Source organism: Ovis aries, chromosome 26 (assembly GCF_016772045.2).
Source record: "Ovis aries strain OAR_USU_Benz2616 breed Rambouillet chromosome 26, ARS-UI_Ramb_v3.0, whole genome shotgun sequence".
NCBI lineage: Eukaryota > Metazoa > Chordata > Mammalia > Artiodactyla > Bovidae > Ovis > Ovis aries.
Genome location: NC_056079.1, coordinates 33,250,342 through 33,273,433, shown reverse-complemented (window position 1 = coordinate 33,273,433; position 23,092 = coordinate 33,250,342). Strand labels below are relative to the sequence as shown.

At 36.8% G+C, this 23,092-nt stretch overlaps 1 protein-coding gene across 2 annotated transcripts in view; it reads right to left on the bottom strand.

Moving 5' to 3' along the window:
* Positions 1–23,092, bottom strand: part of ADAM9 (ADAM metallopeptidase domain 9) — a 96,742-nt gene that overhangs the window by 19,976 nt on the left and 53,674 nt on the right. Inside the window, exons 13-17 of one of the 2 annotated variants that reach the window (XR_003587124.2) lie at positions 19,463–19,555; positions 18,054–18,249; positions 14,758–14,863; positions 7,642–7,825; positions 5,174–5,323 (exon numbers count right to left, since the gene is read on the bottom strand). Coding sequence is in view for 1 of the 2 variants with exons in the window: in XM_004021791.5 (XP_004021840.1) it covers positions 7,642–7,825; positions 14,758–14,863; positions 18,054–18,249; positions 19,463–19,555 (579 nt within the window). In the remaining variant the exon portion in view is untranslated. The remainder of the gene's footprint in view (positions 1–5,173; positions 5,324–7,641; positions 7,826–14,757; positions 14,864–18,053; positions 18,250–19,462; positions 19,556–23,092) is intronic. The other variant, XM_004021791.5, reaches the window with a different exon arrangement.

The following is a 23,092-nucleotide window of genomic DNA, read 5'->3' as shown; positions in this document are numbered from 1 at the left end:
TTCACACTTCGGAATCTACTCCCTAATTAGTCCCTTTATATTTTGAGAGAAATTGGCAGACAAACAGGATAAATGAATATTGCAATCCAGCATCTTTTATAGGTTTTTTTCCAATTCATATTTTCACTCTGAACTTGCAATAACTTATTCTAACTGACTGTAATGATTACTTTTATGTGTCTGCCTGTATGAGACAGAGGTCCAGGAATCAAGGCATGGAAGTAGAGTGGCACCACTCACTATTTCTCTTCATGACCCACTAGCAAAATGTTTGTTCCCTGCTCCCACAACTTTATGCTCTATAGTTAATCTAGAAGTCTTAATTCTAGAGGGAAGAATGCTTCCATCAGGAAACACTTCAGTGATTCCACTGAACTGGAAGTTAAGACTGCCACCCACTCACTTCAGATTTCTCATGCCTCTAAACGAACACACAAAGAAGGGAGTTACTGTGAGCTGATGTGACTGATCCATTCCCAAGGGAAAACTGGACTGTTACTCCACAATGGAATAAGGAAGAATATATGTGGAATATAGGAGAACCCTTAGGGTGTTTCTTAGTATGACCATTATAAAGACCGGTAGAAAACTACAACCACCCAATCCTAACAGGACTACTAACAGTCCAGAGCCTTCAGGAATGAAGGCTTTACAGCATCCTGCCAAGTAAAAAATCCTAATCAGCTGAAGTCCTTGCTGAAAGCAAAGACAATAAAGAATTACGGAAGAAGACAGTTAAATAATACCAGCTATAAGGACTTTCCTAGTGGTCCAGTGGTAAAGACTCTGTGCTTCCACTACAGGAAGCATGGGTTCGATCCCTTGGGGAACTAAGATACCATAAGCCACATGGTACAGCCAAAAATAAGAAAAAAACGAAACATCAGCTATAACTATATTACAGAAATGAAAACTGTAATTATCATGACCATTCCCTCATTTTGTTATAAACATGCTTGTGTGTACGTGTATCAAATACTTTTTTCTTCTCTCTCTTAGTCCCTCAGGTAGCATACAATGTATATTACCTTTATATCATAGTATTTAAGTATTGCTAACTTTACATGACAGGATTTAAGTTACAGGCCATCAAGAACAGTACACAGTAGCCAAAGAATTAATCTCCTCAACGTAGGATTTAGTGCATTTTTGGATACACACAAGATACAATGGTTGTACACACTTCTACCATGTTATGCAAAATTATGACCATGCTATTGTCTTCAAGATTATCTCAAAGACTGTTATCATGCTGAAGATTATGTATAATTTAAGGAGATGCATCAGGACCCCAAGCTAACAAGATGTGGACCTGGGATGTTAATTTCATGCATCAACTTGACTGGCTCACAGGGTGCCTAGATATTTGATCAAACATTATTCTAGATGTTTCTGTGGGGCGTTTTTGGAAGTGATTAACACATAAGTTGATCAAATGTAAAACAAGTTACCCTTCTTATCTTGGTCTTGTCCAATTAGTTAATGGCATGAATAAAATTAAAAGGCTGACCCTCCTCCAAATAAGAGAGAATTTCTCCAGCTGCCTGCCTTCTAACTGGAACACTGTTGTTGTTTTTTTTCCTTGCCTCTGGACTCAGACTGAATCATAACTCTTTCTGGGACTCAAACTCGCTAGCCTTTAAACAGGAAGTACACCATCAGGTCTTCTGGGTCTCCAACTTGCCCACTGCAGATCTTGGAATTGTTATCTTTCATAATTGTGTAAGCTAATGCCTTATTTTTTTTAAAAAAAAAAAAAGCTTATACACACACACATACACACACAAACACACACACACACAACCTAATGGTTCTGTTTCTCTGGAGAACCTTGACCAATTATTTCTCTATTATATTCAAACCAAAAACAACTAAACTGTACACATGTTGAGGTAAACCACACTTCAGCACACTGAGCACAATGCACAACTCAACAGCAAAAGCTACATAGGCATGAGACAAGAATGAATATTTTTCTACTTCTATTAACTAAAGTCTATTCTAGTGACTGTCTGTTACACTCAATATTTGGGTTCGCCTCAAAACACCTATGCTGAAGCCCTAATCCATGTGTGGTGATATCTGAAGGTATGTAATTAGGGTGTGTTGATGTCATGATGGTGAAACCCTGGTGCAATAGGATTAGTTCCCTTGTATGAATAGACATCAGAGAGGAGACAGTCATGTCTGTACTTCATGAGATCCTGAACTGGTCAGGCCATGGTCAGGAAGGAGCCCAGCACATCCAAGTACCTCGCTGGGGACATGCATATCCATGCCTCAAGAACCAGGTCTACAGACTTCAGTTTTGGCTGCAAAATGTGAAATGGCTCCTGGGATTTCATTCCAGTCCATTTCAATCACAGTCCACAAACCAGTCCTGCCCATCCAGGGACTCAATTAGTGAACAGACAGTAGGCTTCTTAGGTGCCTGATAGGAGTTCCACCCATCCATGCAATTGGTAATAGGCCTGCTGTTTCAGGACCCAACTGTGGACCATGTCTTGGGGCTACCTCCTGAAAAGCACAGTTTAGTATACCCAGGGACCAGTTAGCACCCATACCCTACCAAGTTCCTGATAAAAATTTCACCAACCATAGGTCCCACTGCATATCTAGAGACAGATTTGAAACCAGCTCCAAACCAGGTAGACTAAGATTCCAGAGATAATCCCATCTGCACACAAAACAGACAGGAGGTCTTTACCAGCTGAAAGCTTTCTGTAAAGATTGGAAGAGATGTTTACCCCCTTCAAATACACAAACTCCAGTGCAAGGCTACATGGAAAAATCAAGCAAATATGACATCACCAAAGGAAACTAATAAAGTTCCAATAAAAGGAAAAAAAACTTATAGTAGATGCACAAAAGATAAAGAGAAAAGAATTAAAGCATGCACTACAATAAAATATATCAAAAGACAGAAAGGGAGGAACAAAAAAACTACAAAACAGGCAACAAACATTTAACAAAATGACAGTTAAATAAGTCTTTACCTATCAATAGTTACTTTAAACATAAATGAACTAAATTCCTAAAACAAAAGACACAAAGTGATTGAATGTATTTAAAAAAAGGAAAAAGATCTAACAATATGTTGCCCACAAGAGATTCACTTTAACTTTAACCATATGCACCAGTTGAAAGTAGAGATGGAAAAAGATATTCCGTGCAAATAGTAACCAAAAGAGAACAGAAGTAGCAACAATTGTATCACATATAATACACTTTCAGACAAAATCAATCACAAGAGACAAAGAAGGTTACTATATACTGATAAAGGGGTCAGTTCATCAAGAGTATATAACAATTACATGCACCCTATATTGGAGCTTCTAATATTTAATCCAAATAATAACAGAATTGAAGGGAGAAATAGACAGCAATACAATAACATATAGGGGACTTCAGTTTCAATATTGGATGGATGATGCATACAGAAATGTAATAAGGAAACAGACCTGAAGAACACTATAGACCAAAAGATATATACAGAATATGTCATACAACAGCAGCAGAATATATATTTTTCTTAAGCACACACAGAACATTCCATGTCATAAACCATATGCTGGGCCACAAAGCAAGGCTTAAGAAGATCAAAATCCTATCTGGTTTCTTTTTCAACCACAGTAGTATAACTAGTGGAAAACTGGAAAATTCACAAAACTGAAAATTAAACAACACACTCCTGAACAACCAGTCCTGCCATTTGCAACAATATGGATGGATCTTCAGAGCATTCAGACTAAGAGAAATAAGTCTGATGGAGAAAGATGAATTCCATATGATCTCACTTACGTATGGATTTTTTAAAAAACTGAACTCAGAGAATGGAAGGGTGGTTGCCAGGAAATGGGAGAAATGGAGAGATGTCGGTCAAAAGGTATAAACTTTCAATTATAAGATGAATACGTTCTGGGGATCTAATATTCAGCATGGTGATTACAGTTAGCAATACTGTATTATATTCTTGAAAGTTGGTAGGAGTAAATCTTAAAATGTTCTCACCAAAAAAATATGTATGCAAGGTGACAGATGTGTTAACTAACTTTACTGTGCTAATTATTTCACAATATATATCAAATCATCACATTGTACAGCTCAAACTTACAAAATGTTACGTATCAGTTGTATTTTAATAAAGCTGGGCTTGGCTACAGGGGAGGTGGCGAGGGATGACAACAGTGGAAAACAAAGATGAAAGATACAGTAAAAAAAAAACACAGGAACATTATCTGAGATTCTGGGGTTCCAAAGCTCTGTATTTGATTCTGTGATTTGAATCAGTAAATTTCCTGCTGTGATTTAATTCAGTCTTAGCTGAGTTTCTGTGAAATTTAAGAGTACTGACTAAAATTCAGAGAGTAAATTTTCATCAGTTAAAAAAGGATAAGTGGACAGCTTCAGAAATATAGAAGTATATTTAAGAGCACAAAGACTGAGAAATAAATCTACATTACCAGTGTTTGCTCCAGGGTTGTAAAGACAATTTAATGCCAAGGAATTTATCAACGTAACTCAGTACATGAACAAGTCAAAGGAAAATATGTAGTGATTATTTAAACAGCTATTGGAAAATACTTATAAAATTTTAAAACTATTTGTTCTTTTCTTCTTACTAATTACAACTAAAAGGATTCTCCATTAAATGAAAAACATTATCTATCCCAAGTCAACAGTCAAAATCATATAACCGTGAAAGACTGCACATATTCCCAGTCAAGTTAGGGAGAAGACAAAGTACACTATCATGATTATTATTTAAAATTATCCTGCAAGTTTTACCATTGCAATTACACAGGAAAAAAATTCAAATTGTAAGTATCAGAAAGGAAATCAACTTTCTATCATTTACAGATAACAGCTTACCTAAAAAATTCTAATACAATAATATGTAACACTAAGCGTATGGCTGGTGACAAAGTAAATATACACAAATGAATATATTTTTCTGAATATCAATAATAGCCAATAAAAATATAAGCAAAATAGCTTCTCTTACCAATAAAAACAAATTAAAAATGTAACATAACAAATTAGAAAACATAATAAATCTGTGTTATTCATAATAGCAATCAAGATATAAAATACCTAGGAATAACAAAAAAATGAAAAGGAGCTTTATAACTAAAGCTTTAAAATACAACCCCCAAAAAATCGAGAGACATACCATGTTCTTCTATGAGAAGACTGAATAATGTAAAGATGTCACTTTTCCCCATTACAAATTTATAAATCTGATTTGATCCCAACCAAAATTCCAAAGCGCTTTTATTTTTAATTTTTTTTTGGCACCTTGACAAAATGATCTCAAGTTCATCTGTAATAATAAATGAATATTAATAGCGAAGAAAACTATGAAAAAAGAATGAAGGGGCATTTATAAAACCAAATATTAAAAATACATTATAAAACTGATAAAAACTGAAAGAAGTCAATACTGACATATGAGTAGTCAGACCAACCAGTGGACATGACGTGAAAAAGCAGAAACCAAGCCCAAGTATATATAAAAATTTAATAAGCAATTTAAATAAGATTTCAAATTAAAAGAGATTATACTTGAGGTGTAGGCAAATAACAAATCATTCTTAAAAAAGTAACATTAGAAGTCAGCATACAGTCATCATCTCTAAATGAATAAAATGATAAAAAGAAAAAAAGAATGCCAACGTCATACTATACACTCCAACTGGTGATAAGCATTTCAAAAAATTTTAATGTCCTAGAAAATAATTCTCTGATACTACACTAAGAAAAGTCTTTAAAATTTGAAAGTAAAGTCAGACTTTCTTTACTTTTCCTTTCTTAAAGGAAAAGAATAATAGATTTGTTTATATGAAAAAGTAAACATGGAAAAAAATACTAAAATCAAAAGAAAGAGGCAAGTAACAAACTGGGCAAATAAATTTTTTAAATGTATTATATTAAGTTTTATATGACATAAGTTATAGCTCTTTAAAAATTAATAAGAAAAACACACCATTTTTTAAATAAGCAAAGAATATTAACAAGCAAATCACAAAAGAAGGAATAAATATATGGAGACTAAAAAATTTAATGTCACTAGCAGTCAAGAAAGAGCAAAATAAAAAGAAACTGACCAATGAAAGTTTAAAAACAATAGTACCTAATCCTGATTACAATATAGAGAATTGAAACACTAACTATTGAAAACTGCTCAGAAAGTAAACAGGGAAAAACTTTTCTAAAGAGAAATTTGGTAAAACTATATATAAAACCTTAAACATATGTACCCCAATAGGTTAGTCTTTAACCTCAGAAAACCACCAGGATGTTGTGAAATTTCTTATAAAGTCCTTTACCTAAACATTGTTTATACTAACCTCAGCAGCTGAGTTAATAGCATGGCAAAGTGAAAGTCGCTCAGTCATGTCCGACTCTTTGCCACCCCATGGCTATAGTCCACAGAATTCTCTAGGCCAGAATACTGGAGTGGGTAGCCTTTCTCTTCTCCAGGGGATCTTCCCAACCCAGGGACACAAGCCAGGTCTCCTGCATTGCAGGTGGATTCTTTACCAGCTGAGCCACAAGGGAAGCCCATGGCAAAGGCAGACACAAAAACACAAGGGTCTTTTTGTAAGAATGAGGGACAACAGAATGCAAAATGAAAACTTGGTAGAAACTGAGGTAACCTGAAGGTCTCTGTCTTTTTCATGTGTCCCATGGTCCCATAATCAGTCAATTGTGTTCTCTCTTTCCTCCTCTGTTCTCCTATGAGTTGGTTTCTTCAACTTGTTCAACAATCCTGCACCCTTAGATCTATCCTATATAGCTTAAGCTTGCTATCACCCTTCTAGCCCTACTCCTACATTATGGTATCTCTCAGAGACTTCTCAGTTTCAGCTCTACTCTTAACTGCCTTTCTTTACTTATGTATTCCCCGCACAAATGGAATTAGGCCTAGCTCATCTCATCCAGAACCACTGGTAGTAACTCAGCAGCTAACTCTTGGCTCACATCTGATCCAAACAGCTGTCGTCAGAGTAGCAGGAAGCATGGGGAGGACAAGCATTACAACACTTTTAGTACAGTCACGTACACACGTACACACACACACACACACACACACACACTCCTGAAAATACCCTAAATATCCCAGCAAGTAGTACCCTGGCTAATAAACTACAGCACATTGAAAGGGGGGTGGGGGAGGTGCCCAGTATATTACAACATAGAAACAACAGGTTATAATACCTGACTTTAAGGAAGAAATCAGAATAACAGAATTATAGCTTCTTTTCATAGATATAGAAGTTTCTTTAATGAAATTGTGGAAACTACCAAATTAGGTGCAGATAATGAATATTCCAACTCAGTGACCATTATAAAAACTGATCATTTCCATAGTTAAAGAAAGCATTATATGAAACTAACACAACCGTAAATCAACTATATTCCAATAAAAATTTTAAATGAAAAGAAAGCTTTATATGGCTATAAATCATCAGGAGGTATAGCCATTCTTAATTTTATTCTTGGTGGCTTTCTGTTTTTCCAAATCTCCACAATGAGTAGAGATTTCTTTTATAACCAGAAAAGAACCACTCACTTTGTATAATGATTTTATTTTTAATTTTTAAATTTTTTCTTTGTTTTAAAAAACATTTTTATTACCTTTCCAACATCACATCTGGTGCCTTCGTTCACCATGCCAGGATCTGGAACATCGGATCCAAGCTGGAAGTCCACACCCCAGCACTTGGTACCTTTTCCAGGAGTCTGAATGATAGCAGGCACAACTCCGAATACAGGCAATTGTTGTACATTCTCACACTGAAGCTTTCCACACAAAGCATTCCTGGAAAGAAAGAGAAATAATGCAAACTACAATGCATCTGGTATAGATACAAAAGAAAAATTATATATTTTTGTACAGAGAGTTTATTTCTATTTAACTGAAGGGAATCTCAACAGAGAAAGTGTGTGACAGCAACAGAGATCAAAGTAGCTCTCTTTAAATATGGCAAAGAGAAGAGGTAAGTGCATGTAAAGATGCAAATTCCTAGAGTACCAGGGATGATGATGCCGACACCTAAGAATCCCTCTTCACTATCTGCTTAGGGCTCAAAAAAGTCTAACTAATGTAGTTGCTTTTAAATGTGATATAATTTTATAAATACTTTTACACTGAAAATAACAGAACTATACAGAAATTCAATGGTGTCTTTTTATTGAGTTAAAATAAAGAGAAGTCAGATTTTGTAATGTTAAACAAGCTTGAAGGAACTCAATCGCTCTTCACTTGGCTAACTCTTACTTACTGAAAAACTCAATTCATTAGTTCATTAATTCACTAATTCAGTATTAGAACTCTACAAAGACCTCATTGACTATAATTCCTATTACCAAGGGTGTGTGAGTTAATGTTCTTCCTATATCCCTTCATGATACATTAAGTATCCCTAATATTAACTCTTAAGATGCCGCACTGAAATTTCCTTTTTAATTGCCTGTCTTTTGATCTAAGCACCTACCCTATTAAATCTCCCCTATGACATCACGACCAAGTCATTGTAGGATATGATTTTTCAATTCCTCTAATTCATCACCTCCTAAATATTCTCACACTATCATAACATTCTTTTATTTCCTGAGTTAACATCTTTCTCTCTGTAACTTTTCCTCATTGGTCCCAGATGGTCGACATGAGACCACACAGATAATATCTTTTCTTTCCTCTACATGGCAAACTTTTAGGACAATTGTCATACAAGTCCGAATGACTTACTTCACCAGGGAAATATTCTACAATTATTTCTCATGCAACAAGGAAGCTCCCCTCTTAAGTATGTTCCAGTTTGTCTCACTACCTATCAAGCACAGTGCTCAGAGTGAAACAGGAAACTTCAGTTACAGTCTGATAAAGAACAAGATGAATTGTCATTTACTTCACTGAGATATTATACTTCTATGAAACCGAGGATGACAGTAGTTCTTATGGAAACTACATTATATTACTGATGTCCTTCAATTTATCCTAAGCTAAAACCTCTATTTGCTTTTTGCACATGCTGCTATTAAGCCTGCTCTTCCTTCCATGCTGCACTTAAGAGTTAAGTTCTTCTATCCCAACTTGACATTTATTCTTTTTTTTAATTTATTTATTTATTTATTTGGCTGCACCAGGTCTCAGATGCAGCACTTGGGATCTTTAATTCTGGTATGCAGTATCTAGCTCCCTGACCAAGGATTGAACCCAGGCCCCCTGCATTGAGAGAAGAGAGTCTTAGCCACTGGACCACCAGGGAAGTCCCTATATTCATTCCTACGTCACCATTTACTTACGAGGCAACCTGACTGAAATGCTTAAACTTTCTGAATTTCAGTTTCTTCATCTGAAAAACAAGAGCTAAATAATGATGTCTGTGTCACATGCAAGCATGCATGCTAAGTTGCTTCAGTCGTGCCCAACTCTTTGCAACCCTACGAACTATGTAGCCTGCCAGGCTTCTCAGACCATGAAAGTATCCAGGCAAGAATACTGGAGTAGGTTGCCATGCCCTTCTTCAGGGGATCTTCCCAACCCAGGGATCAAACCCAGGTCTCCTGCACTGGAGGCATATTCTTCACCATCTGAGCCACCAGGGAAGCCCCAATGTCACATAGTTAGTTGAAATTAGTTATGAAAACCTCTAAAACAAAGCATAGAATAAAACAGATCTCGGTTAGCATCTGTTCAGTTCAGTCCAGTTCAGTCACTCAGTCGTGTCCGACTCTTTGCGACCCCATAAATCGTAGCACGCCAGGCCTCCCTGTCCATCACCAACTCCTGGAGTTCACTCAGACTCACGGCCATCAAGTCAATGATGCCATCCAGCCATCTCATCCTCTGTCATCCCCTTCTCCTCCTGCCCCCAATCCCTCCCAGCATCAAAGTCTTTTCCAATGAGTCAACTCTTCGCATGAGGTGGCCAAAGTATTGGAGCTTCAGCTTTAGCATCATTCCTTCCAAAGAAATCCCAAGGCTGATCTCCTTCAGAATGGACTGGTTGGATCTATTGGAACCTACCAAAATTCATTTTTCTATAATGTTCTCAATGTCTCATGTATAGTCTTGGTGACATATTAAAAAGAAAATGGCCGATTCATGTTGAGGTTTAGTAAAAAACAACAAAATTCTGTAAAGCAATTATCCTTCAATAAAAAATAAATTTTTTTAAAAAGAAAAATAAATACTCTTAATATATATTTTTTAATTGATCACAAATCATTAAAAGGATAGTAACTTCAACAGAAAATAGCAAAGATGCAAATATGCAATTCCCAAAATAAAAAATGCAAACAGCCAATAAAGCTAAGAGATGCTTACTGTTATATTCATTTAAATATTATATCGCAAGCACCAATAGAAAAACTGCTTCAGGCAAATAGTCATATAAGCAAATAAAATATTTATGTGACAAATACTGCCAAAAAAAAAAAAAGTCTAAAGTAGAGACTTTGGTAATAATAGAAGATTCAGTTCCTTCAGAAGACATGTAACAATCCTAAATGTGTATGCACCTAATAATATAAGCACCAAAGAACACACTTTAAAACACATACAGGAAGAATACACAGAACTAAAAGAAGTAGACAACTTCATAATCATAGCTGGAGATCTGCACATATCCCTCTCAGAAACTGAAGGGGAAACAAATACGCACATACACCCAGAATACAGAAGATTTGAATATGACAATTAATTAACTTGACATGTATGGAACAATATATCCAACAGCAGCAGAATACTCTGCTTTTTAATTGACATGGAACACTGACCAAAACAGACCATATGCTGGACAGTAATTCACATCCCAACCAATCGAAAAGAACTGAAATCATACAAAGTATGTTCTCAATGGAAGTAAACTAGAAACCAAAAACAAACAGAAAACCAGAATACGCCCAAATACTTGGAAATTAGCAATACATTTTTAATAACTCATGAGTCAAAGGAGAAATCACAATGTAACTGAGAAAATATTAAGAAGTGAACAATAAGGAAAACACAATATATCAAATTCAATGAAAAAGAAGCATGCAACTTTTTAACCCAGTCACCCTTCCTTTAACTTTCAAATTGCTACTTTTCTCATTTTGATTTAGCCTAATTATGTTAGTCAAGATGGATCAAACTCCCCAAAGTGCAGGAAAGAGTCTTCCTTGGTTTTTCTTAAACATCATAAAAAAATCTTGAAAGTGCTGTGCTTATGACTGGTTTTGTATCTGACTTCCCCTTTATCTAGAAAATTACCTAGTACAGCATCTATTTTATTCTAAAGCAGCATCATTTTTAAAAGATTGTTCTTGCTAAGACAACATTAAGGCAATAAAGCCTTCCCATGCAATTTAAATATACAAAAAAAATCCCTAGAAAAAGAGTGCTACAACTAGTTTTGAGACTACTCAAGATAGTCATATACTTTCTTATTTTTCTAACTTCTTTCAACCTACTCTGCTTTTTATATCAAGAAAGATATATTGCAAATACTCTATGAAATAGTTTCTATGAATAACTAATTTGTAAAGAATTAGAACAACATAAATTGACTAATTTTTTCTAAAAGCACATGGCAGTAAGCACTTCTATAAGAGGGACATCTGACCCTGTGAAGGAAGTTGAGGAAGTCTTAGTTCAGTTCAGCTCAGTTGCTCAGTCATGTCCGACTCTTTGCAACCCCATGAACCGCAGCATGCCAGGCCTCTCTGTCCATAACCAACTACCAGAGTCCACCGAAAACCATGTCCATTGAGTCGGTGATGCCATCCAACCATCTCATCCTCTGTCATCCCCTTCTCCTGCCCTCAATCTTTCCCAGGATCAGGGTCTTTTCCAACAAGTCAACTCTTCGCATCAGGTGGTCAAAGTATTGGCATTTCAGCTTCAACATCAGTCCTTCCAATGAACACCCAGGACTAATCTCCTTTAGGATGGACTGGTTGGATCTCCTTGCAGTCCAAGGGACTCTCAAGAGTCTTCTCCAACACCACAGTTCAAAAGCATCAGTTCTTCGGCGCTCAGCTTTCTTCACAGTCCAACTCTCACATCCATACATGACCACAGGAAAAACCATAGCCTTGACTAGACAGACCTTTGTTGGCAAAGTAATGTCTCTGCTTTTTAATATGTTGTCTAGGTTGGTCATAACTTTCCTTCCAAGGAGTAAACGTCTTTTAATTTCATGGCTGCAATCACCATCTACAGTGATTCTGGAGCCCAGAAAAATAAAGTCAGCCACTGTTTCCACTGTTTCCCCATCTATTTACCATGAAGTGATGGGACCAGATGCCATGGTCTTAGTTCTCTGAATGTTAAGCTTTACTCTAACTTTTTCACTCTCCTCTTTCACATTCATCAAGAGATTCTTTAGTTCTTCTTCACTTTCTGCCATAAGAGTGTGTCATCTGCATATCTGAGGTTATTGATATTTCTCCCGGCAATCTTGATTCCAGCTTGTGCTTCATCCAGCCCAGTGTTTCTCATGATATACTCTGCATATAAGTTAAATAAGCAGGGTGACAATATATAGCCTTAACATACTCCTTTTCCTATTTGGAACCAGTCTGTTGTTCCATGTCCAGTTCTAACTGTTGCTTCCTGACCTGCATACAGGTTTCTCAAGAGGCAGGTCAGGTGGTCTGGTATTCCCATCTCTTTCAGAATTTCCCACAGTTTATTGTGATCCACACAGTCAAAGGCTTTGGCATAGTCAATAAAGCAGAAATAGATGTTTTTCTGGAACTCTCTTGCTTTTCCGATGATCCAGCAGATGTTGGCAATTTGTCCTCTGCCTTTCTAAATCCAGCTTGAATATCTGGAAGTTCAAAGTTCACGTATTGCTGAAGCCTGGCTTGGAGAATTTTAAGCATTACTTTACTAGTGTGTGAGATGAGTGCAATTGTGCAGTAGTTTGAGCATTCTTTGGCATTGCCTTTCTTTGGGATTGGAATGAAAACTGATCTTTTCCAGTCCTGCGGCCACTGCTGAGTTTTCCAAATTTGCTGCCATACTGAGTGCAGCACTTTGACAGCATCATCTTTCAGGATTTGAAAAAGCTCAACTGGAATTCCATCACCTCCACTAGCTTTGTTGGTAGTGGTGCTTCCTAAGGTCCACTTGACTTCACATTCCAAGATGTCTGGCTCTAGGTGAGTGATCACATCATCATGAATATGCGTCGTGAAGATCTTTTTTGTACAATTCTTCTGTGCATTCTTGCTACCTCCTCTTAATATTTTCTGCTTCTATTAGGTCCATACCATTTCTGTCCTTATTGAGCCCATCTTTGCATGAAATGTTCCCTTGGTATCTCTAATTTTCTTGAAGAGATCTCTAGTCTTTCCCACTCTATTGTTTGCCTCTATTTCTTTATACTGATCGCTGAGGAAGGCTTTCTTATCTCTCCTTGCTATTCTTCTATCTTAAAGGAGTTAGTTAAAATGAGACCTGGCAGACACAGAAGAGCAAACTATGCAGAAGGCACAGCACATGCCCAGGCCCTGTTGCAAAGGGCCAGATCAGCAGAGTGGGAGTATTTCTCAACATTTAATGGCTCAGTAGAGAAAGATGAGTCTACAAATAAATACATTAAAGAAGCATCGAGAAACAGAAAAAAATACTAGAAGAGCATTCCACACAAAAGCCAAAGAAAGGGGCTTCTTCAAGGAGAAAATGGTCAACATAGATGAATGCTACTGAAAGGGCCAGAAGCTTGAAGACCTAAAGATACTCTGTTAGATTTAGGAACAAGGAAGTCATGGTTGTTATTTCTTCTTCATCAGCATTGTTTTACCTCAGTGGCTTCGCTATTAACTAACAGAGTAGGAGGTGAAGTGGGTAGAAGAGAAGCACAGCATTATGTATTTAATTTTTTTGGCTTTTTATAACCACTTTTAGAATAAAAATATGAATATTACAAAAAACAAAATAATTGATAGAGAATGTTAGCGCTGCAACAGATATAATACAACCTAGTGAGTTTCCAGCTCATTCACTAGAGCCCCATGGCTTCATGGTCAAAGCCTCTGGGTAAACTTCAGCTGTTAGGAATTTCCTGCCCTCACATCCACCAGAAGAGCTCCATTCAGAATGATTTATATGTTTACATACCTACACATATCTATCTGTGTATTTGGAAAGCACAGTATTATAGACTAATTCCAATTTTATAAAATTAACGTTAGTGTGTGTGTGTACAGTGCACAGAATCAAAATAAAGGAAGACGTACATACACTGAAATTAGTGGACATACATAGAAAGAGAGGTCATGATAACTTTTCTCTTGTTTATAACTCTGCAATATTATTTTTCACAATGCGCAAATGTTATAGAAACAAAAAAGTTTTCTAATTAATCACTTTAAAATTATGTAGAGCCAGAAGAAAATTATGAAGTTCTGAGTTAATTCTGCAGATACCTTTATATATGGGTTTAGCAGCATAATCTTTCAACAAAAGGGAAAAGAAGAATGTTTATTTGAGGTTCTTACTATAGAACAAGGATAAACAAAAGTGACATTATAAAAAACATTACATTTTAGACAGGTAATGTCAAAAGCTATGAATTATTTTACCATTCATATTCAGTCTCTCTGAAGCCATGTTTTACAAAATTGTAAGTCTGAAAAGTTACATATTTAAGGAGGAGAAAACAGTCACAAGGAGCTATAAAACTTCCTACAGATGACTGATATCACATTCTTTCATGTGCTTTTTCTTATTGTTTTTTTTTTTTTGCCTCCACTTACCCAATGGCACACTTCTTGTATTCATTGCCAGAGAAACCACAATTGCCAAATCTGTCTCCTTTGGAATTCACATCAATGAAACATTCCTTCGGGGCAGCCTTGGCTTCTGTAACATCAAAAATTAAAAAAAATTTTTTTTATACCTGAAACTAACAAAACATTGTAAATCAACTATACTCCAATAAAATTTTTAAAATTTTTTTAATGTTTTTAAGACTTGGCAATTTAATTCAGAAATAAAAGCATTCGCCGCAACAGTCCATATGCCTGGATGAACTGCCTCAACAACTATGAAAAGATTTCAGAACCTACAGGTGAAACATTTTGCTCCACATTTATAATTAACAACAAAATGTAAAGATAAAGCCTGGTTGGTACTTTCATGTTAGCATGGACTCGAACACTCAAGTCCTCAAAGAAGTGTCATTAAAGAAGATGAAATTATACATAAGTCAAAAACCATGCACAGTATGGCAGCACTTTTAGTCTACTTATTCTCACTGTTCTCACAGCTCCACTGCACCCCTGGTTAGATCAGGCTGGGGAGGGTTGATGAAAACACTGCCAGCTATTATTTTTTCACACAGGGATCAAACCTGCATTTCTTGCATCGGCAAGTGGATTCTTTACCACTGAGCTACCAGGGCAGCCCAATTTACCATATATGGAAGCTTAATTTAGGTATTAATTACACTGACAAACAGCCATGACACTGTCAAAGTATCAATCCAGTCTTGTTTTCTTGTATTTTATGTATGTATCCTTTGATGCTCAACTTTGCCGCTTATATATATTCCTAAAAATATTTTACTTGGAAATATTTTGCAGCCAAAATGGCAGTACTTTCCAAATAATGATGGAAATTCATGTGTCTATCTTACACACCTGGTACAATATTGTTCAGCTTAAAAGAAAATGGACATGCAGTGAAAGAAGATGGAATAAAAAAGAGGCAGAGGATGAAGTAATCTGAAAATGGATGCAGAATACTTGCCCAGGATAAATGTCACATGGCAATAACCCTAGCAAAACACACATGCTCACATTTATATAAGAAAATGCAGCTAAGTTAACAACAACCCCCCATCTGTAATTATTTATTTTGGTCTGCAATAACCTGCTCATCAGGGCTTCCCCTGTGACTCAGCAGTAAAGAATTCACCTGCAATTCAGAAGATGCAGAGACACGGGCTCGATCCATGGGTTGAGAAGATTCCCTGGAGGAGGAAATGGCAACCCACCCCAGTATTCTTGCCTAGAGAATCCCATGGACAGAGGAGCCCGCTGGACTACCGTCCATGGGGTTGCAAAAGAGTTGGACACAACTGAGTGACTAAACAGCAACAAAACTGCCCATTAGTGCAAAATATTGGTTTGGCCAAAAAGTTTGTTCAGGTTTCTCCGTAACAGAGAAGAACCAATTAACTTTTTGGACAAACCACTATATCAGAGGGCTTCCCTGGTGTTCAGATGGTAAAGAATCCGCCTGCAATGCAGGAGACCTGGGTTTGATCCCTGAGTTGGGAAGGTCCCCTGGAGGAGGGCGTGGCAACCCACTCCAGTATTCTTGCCTGGAAAATTCCATGGACAGAGGATCCTGGCAGGCTACAGTCTTTAGGGGCACAAAGAGTTGGACACAACTGAGCAGGTCTCTCCTGAGAGGGTCTCTCCTCAGACCCTATCTGGTCAAAGTTCCCATGATCCCCTCCTTGGATTTAATTTGCTAGAGCAGCTCACAGAACTTAGAGAAACTTTTAGTCACTAGATTACTGGTTTATTATCAAAGAATATATCAATAATTCAGGAACAGACAGATGGAAGAGATGCACAGGGCAAAGCATGGAGAAAGGGGCTTAGAGGTTCCAGGCTCTCTTCCTGCCTCTCCACAAGTTTACTAAGTCCCAAGTTCTCCAAACTGTCCTTTCTGGTTTTTACAGAAGCTTCATTATATGGGCAGACTGATTAAACCACTGGCCACTGGAGAGTAACTCCATCTCCAGTCCCTCTCCCCTACCCAGAGGTAAGGGGACTTAACTTCCAACCACTAACCACAGGGTTTGTTCTCTGGCAACCAGCCTATCCTTAGGTTACCAAGGGATTTGCCAAAAAGTCACCTGATTGACGTAGCAAAAGACACTTTCAAGGCTCTTATCATTTGGGAAATTCCAAAGCTTTTAGCAGTTCCTGCCAGGAACTGAACAAAGACCAATTTTTTAATTTGTTATAAATCACAAGATTACAAGAGTCAACACAGCTCTACCTAAAATTATAATTAATCCATATTAAGAAAATGGAGAACGAAAAATGAACATGAGTAGATAAGAGTTAACAAGTGTTGGGAGAAGAGAAGGGAAGAAATTTAATCCTTATCCTCCATAGTGAAAAATTAACATTTAATACCTAGAATGGAAAAATAAAAAAAGCAGCATGACCAAGAAATTATCTAAAGCCCTAGAGCCAGTAACAAAGTAATTAACTAGAAGGGAGGAAGAAAAGGTTAAAGTGGTGGCCTTCAGGGATGAGCTATTAAGTGGGAGTACTTTGATGAGTGCGTGCTCAGTCGTGCAGCCCCATGGTCTGTAGCCTGCCAGGCTCTTCTGTACATGGAATTTTCCAGGAGAGACTGGAGTGGGTTGCCATTCCTACTCCAGGGGATCTTCCAGACCCAGAGATTGAACCCTCATCTCTTGCATCTTCTACACTTTTCAGGTGGGTTCTTTTACCACAGCACCACCTGGGAAGCCTGGAAGTACATTTTACTTTTTCACAAAACCTTGATGAATAATTTGACTCTATAATCTAGTGTATGTGTAACTTTGATTAAAAAAAAATTTTTTTTAACACACAAAATAAAAATATATATATATATACTACCAGGAAAAGAATGGATTCCGAGTATATAACACAATGCTCTGTGGTCTAAATACAGCAATACAGACAGAATGCAAAAACTTTTTGAGTGAACAATGAAAACAGAAGACCCATGTGTATATCCCCATACTATTTACATGAGTTTATTAAAGCTAAAATGTAATACTGTGCATGTATATATACATATAATGTTAATATACAGGACAGGGCGGTGAGAAAGTAAAAGCAAAAATCACCAAATGAACTTGGATGCATCAAATTCATGACCTTGACTGCCTATGGAGAAGGAAAGATGGAGATGTGATAGGAGACAGGAAAATGAACTTCAATTTTAGCAATAATGTTCAATTTTCATTTTTATCAAAAACTAAAACAAAAAATATATAAATAAAAGCAAAGCAATCAATATAAAAAAAATATCTTACTTGAGCCAAAGATGACTTGACACTGAGCATCATAATATTGGCACATGCCATTGTAACAATAGGCTTTGTTATTCTGGCAAGGATACCCATTCTGAATAAAAACATCTGGCTGACAGAACTGAGAAGAACCATTGCAATACTCCGGAACATCACATTCGTTGGTTTTTCCTCGGCACAAAGTGCCTCCTGGACGGAACTAGGATAACAGGATTGAAATTGAACAGGAATATCAGGAAAATTCCCACAAATTAACCAAATCTGAAACCACAGTATTTATATCTATAAGAAGGTTTAACAAAAACAGAAGATTAAATAACCCAATAGAACAGTGAACAAAAGCCAGTAACAGGCAATTTATAAAAGTCATGAAATATGGAAAATGAAAAAAGCAGAGCATCTTAGATGACCAAAAGAAATGCAAATTAAACGAAGATAAAAAGCACTTTACACCTATCAAACTAACCTGGATTATAACACTGGCTAACAACAAATGTTAATAAGTGAAGTCAAAATGTTAGTCGCTGAATTGTGTCTACCTCTTTGTAACCCCATGGACTGCAGCCCACCAGGCTCCTCTGTCCATGGGATTCTCCAGGCAAGAATACTGGAGAGGGTTGCCATTTCCTTCTCCAGGGGATCTTCCCAACTTCAGGATCGAACCTGGGTCTCCTACATTGCAAGCAGACTCTTTACCGTCTGAGCCACCAAGGAAGACATGTTAGTAAGAGAAAACAAGAATAATGATTATATGGTATAATCAGTACTGTACACTGCACAGTTATCAGTGCATTGATTACACTGGCAAATACAGACTGGCACATCTGTAGACAGTATAGAAACGTGTATCAAAATGTTCACATGCATACTCCAGCAATTCTACTTATAAGCAAAAATTGGAAGCAACCTAAATGTCCATCATTAGTTGACCAGATAAAGAAATTATGATACAGCCATATAAAGGAACACTAACTATATAAACCTATAGAACTAAATGAATGGAAGAAAATCAATAGTATATTACTGAAAAAAGGACATAGTAAAAATATGTATACCCATGTTTATCCACTTACACACACACACACATATTCATATTTACATAGGAAAAAGTGACTAAATTAATAAATTATCAACAATGGCTAAATGAAGGGGGTAAAATGATAGTCTTTCAGTGTCAACTTTCTGTTATTGAATTTCTAATGAAAAACATAGGTCACTCATAAATCAGGAAAAAAAATCTCTTTAGACTATTTGCCATAAAAGAAGATGCAAGTAAGTATCATAAAATTTTCCATCTATTCATGTAATAAAAATAGCGCTCTCTTACAAATCAGAGAAACCCAATTTTGATACAGGCACATTTTTCCTTTTCCTATTTTTTTTTTTTCCCCAAATAGGGAGGAATTCCCTACCCGACAGTCCTGACAACAGGCACCATATGCACATTCAGCAAATGATTTAAGTTTACAGGTCTTTCCTTCACAGCAAGGGTCCGATTCACATTCCTGAGAAGAGAAAATGACTGTCAATAAAGAAAGAAATTATTGCCATCAAGGCTCGTTAACAAAATTCTTCCTTTCAACCTATGCTTCTTTCTAACCTGGCTGTAAGAGGTACTCCCTGGAGACAGTCACTTACTATCCTTCTGAATTTACCAGAGACTCTTCCGCTATTATCTAGGTCTCAACATATTTCAAAGGACTGAGAGTATGTGTCTTAGTCTGCTGGGATTACCAGAACAAGATACCATAGACTAAATGGCTTAAACAAAAGAAATATATTATGTCACGGCTCTGGAGGCTAGAGACCCAAGATCAAAGTCCTAGCCAATTCAGTTTCTGGCACAGACTCTCATCCTGGCTTGCAGACAGATGCCTCCTCGCTGTGTGCTCATATGGCCTTTCTTCAGAGCATGTGTCAAGAGACAAGAGCAAGCAAGCTCTTTCTCATAAGAACATTAATCCTATCAGATCAAGACCCACCCTTATGACCTCATTTAATCTTAATTACTTTCCTGGAGGTCCCTTCTCCAAATACAGATATACTTGGGGGTTAGGGTTTCAACACATGAATTTGGGGAAAACAAACATTCAGTCTATAACAGTAGTTTAATGATCACAAGAAATTGTGAAAGTCGTTCAGTCGTGTCTAACTCTTTGCGACCCCATGGACTATATGGGCCATGGAATTCTCCAGATTAGAATACTGGAGTGGGTAGCCCGTTCCTTCTCCAATTTCCACAGGAAATTAAGCATCCATAAATGCACTTCTCTTCATGCTCAGGGTCTGACTTCTCTGCAGGGTAGGTTTTTACCCATGCGGACATTATACTGTTTGACTTCTCTCACCCTACTTAGGGCCACCATGGCTCTCCATTCCTACCCTCCAACCTCTCACCCAGACACAGCTACTCTCCTGTGTTGAAACTAATGTCTTGAGGTCTGAATTGTTTGTGAAAGGAAGGAGAAAGGAGGAGGAGGACAAGGAGACAAGAAGGAGGTAGGGGAAATAAGCTTTAATTATTGACGAATATTTATTTTCCTATGTTACAGAATTCTAGGATGATGGGTTTTTTTTCCTTTCAGAACCATAAATCTGCTGTTCTATTGTATTCTGGCCCCAAAATCAGCCACTATTGATCTATTTGTTTCAGATTTTCTTCTGACTTCTTGCCTTATTTTCTGTTTATCTCAGCACCTTGATTATAATGTACCCACAATCATTCTTTGTAATGATTCTGATTTGGCTTTACTTAGTGTTTTGGAATTGTAATTCAATGTTTTCTGTTAAATATGGGAAATTTTCAGCCATTACTTCTTTGAATACTTTTCTTTCCTTCTTCCTCTCCTCTTGAGATTCCACTTATAATTCCATTAAGCTAGCTGATATTGCTTACATGTCCCTGATATTCTGTTCATTTTTTTTTCTTTTCTCTTTTTCCTTTAGATGTGGATTATTTCTTTTGTTCTACTTTATGTTCATTGACTCTTGTTCTGCCATCTTACTCTGCTGTTAATTATATCCATGAATCTCACTTATTAAACTTTTTGGTAAGTTCTATAATTTCCATTTGGTTCTCTATTATACATTTCTCTGATGAGATTCATCTCTTTACTCATGAAAACCATATTTTCCTTTAATTCTCTGATGATAAAGAATAGAATATAATTCATGGAAGCTTTATTCATAATAGCAAAATACTAGAAAGAAGCTAGATGTCTTTTAAAGGATGAATAGTTTAACAAACTTCAGATAGGCCCTTTGTGCTAGTGGAAATACCAGCCTAAACATTATTCCAAATCTCTGAAGTAACATTCACACAATGGACTGTTACTCCCCAATAAAAAGTAATGAAACAACAATATAGACTGACCTCAAAAGCATTATGCTTAGTGAGAAGAGTTGTATGTTGTATGATTCCATTATTACTGCAGTGACAAACATTACTGAAATGGCAAAACCATAGATGGAAGCCAGGGGCAGGGATAAGGGCCAGAGTCAGGGTGGATGTGATTACAGTGAGGTAGCAGGAGAGAGTCCTTTTGTGTTGATGGAATAGTTCTGTATTTTAATTGAGGTGGTGGTTACATAAGTCTCTATATGGCCGGCTGCTGCTGCTAAGTCGCTTCAGTGGTGTCTGACTCTGTGCGACCCCATAGATGGTAGCCCACCAGACTCCCCCATCCCTGGGATTCTCCAGGCAAGAACACTGGAGTGGGTTGCCATTTCCTTCTCCTATGTGTGAAAGTGAAAAGTGAAAGTGAAGTCACTCAGTCGTGTCCAACTCCTAGCGACCCCATGGACCACAGCCCACCAGGCTCCTCCATCCATGGGATTTTCCAGGCAAGAGGACTGGCTCTATCACTACACAATTTGTCATCCTTTGTGGGAAAGTGGGTGAAAAATACATAGGACTTGTCAGACTGTTTTTGCAACATTCTGTCAGTTTGGAATTATTTCATAATAAAAATCTGAAAATTTGGAAAATTATCTAAAACCATGCACCATACAAAGAAAATCAGTCAAAATAGATCATAAACCTAAATAAGTACCTAACCTAAAATGATAAAGCTTCCAGGATAAAACATTTGCAATCTTGGATTAGGCAAAGATTTCTTAGATACAACACCAAAAGCATAACCCATTAGGCACAAACTGGCTTCATCAAAATATAAAACTTCTACTCATCAAAAGATACTGTTAAAGTACTTAAAAGAAAAGAATGGGAGAATATACTTGCAAATCATATATCTGATTAAGTATTTGTTATCTAGAATGTAAGAAGTACTCTCAAAATTCAATAATGAGAAAACAACCCAATTTTTAAAGGCAGGAAGGAGTTTATAAGAGACATGTCATCAAAAAAGAGATAGAGATGGCAAATAAGCACATGAAAACATGTTCAACATCACTAGTCATCAGGGAAAAGGAAATTAAAACCTCAATAAGGCACCACTTCACATCTAACAGAAAAGCCAAAATTGAAAAGACTGACCATATGAGGTGGAAGAAATGACTTAAAAAGAACCAGAACTCAGGTACACTGATTGCAAGAATGTGAAATGGGAAAACCACTCTGGAAAACAGTTTGAAAGTTCCTTGGAAAGTCAAATACACACCCACCATATGTCCCAGTCATTTCACTCCAAGGTATTTACCCAAGAGAAGTGAAAACATAAATCCCATATAAAGACTTGACCGTGAATGTTCACAGCAGCTTTTGGTGTGGAAACAACCCAAATACCTATCAACAGATGGATAAACAGTAGGTAGTATCTCCATACTACTCAATGATGAGCAACAATAAAAAGGAATGAACCACTGACACAGTAGCATTCAACTAGCATGAATCTCAAAATAACTATGCTGAGTGAATGAACCTAGATAAAAAAGAATCATTCCACTTACATGAAATTCTAGGAAACGCACACTAATGACAGCAATATCGGTAGTACAATGATAGCAGATGAGTGATGGCATAAGGAGGACTGGGAAATAATAAGGGGTGCCAAGCGTCACAAAGAACTTTCTGAGATGATATG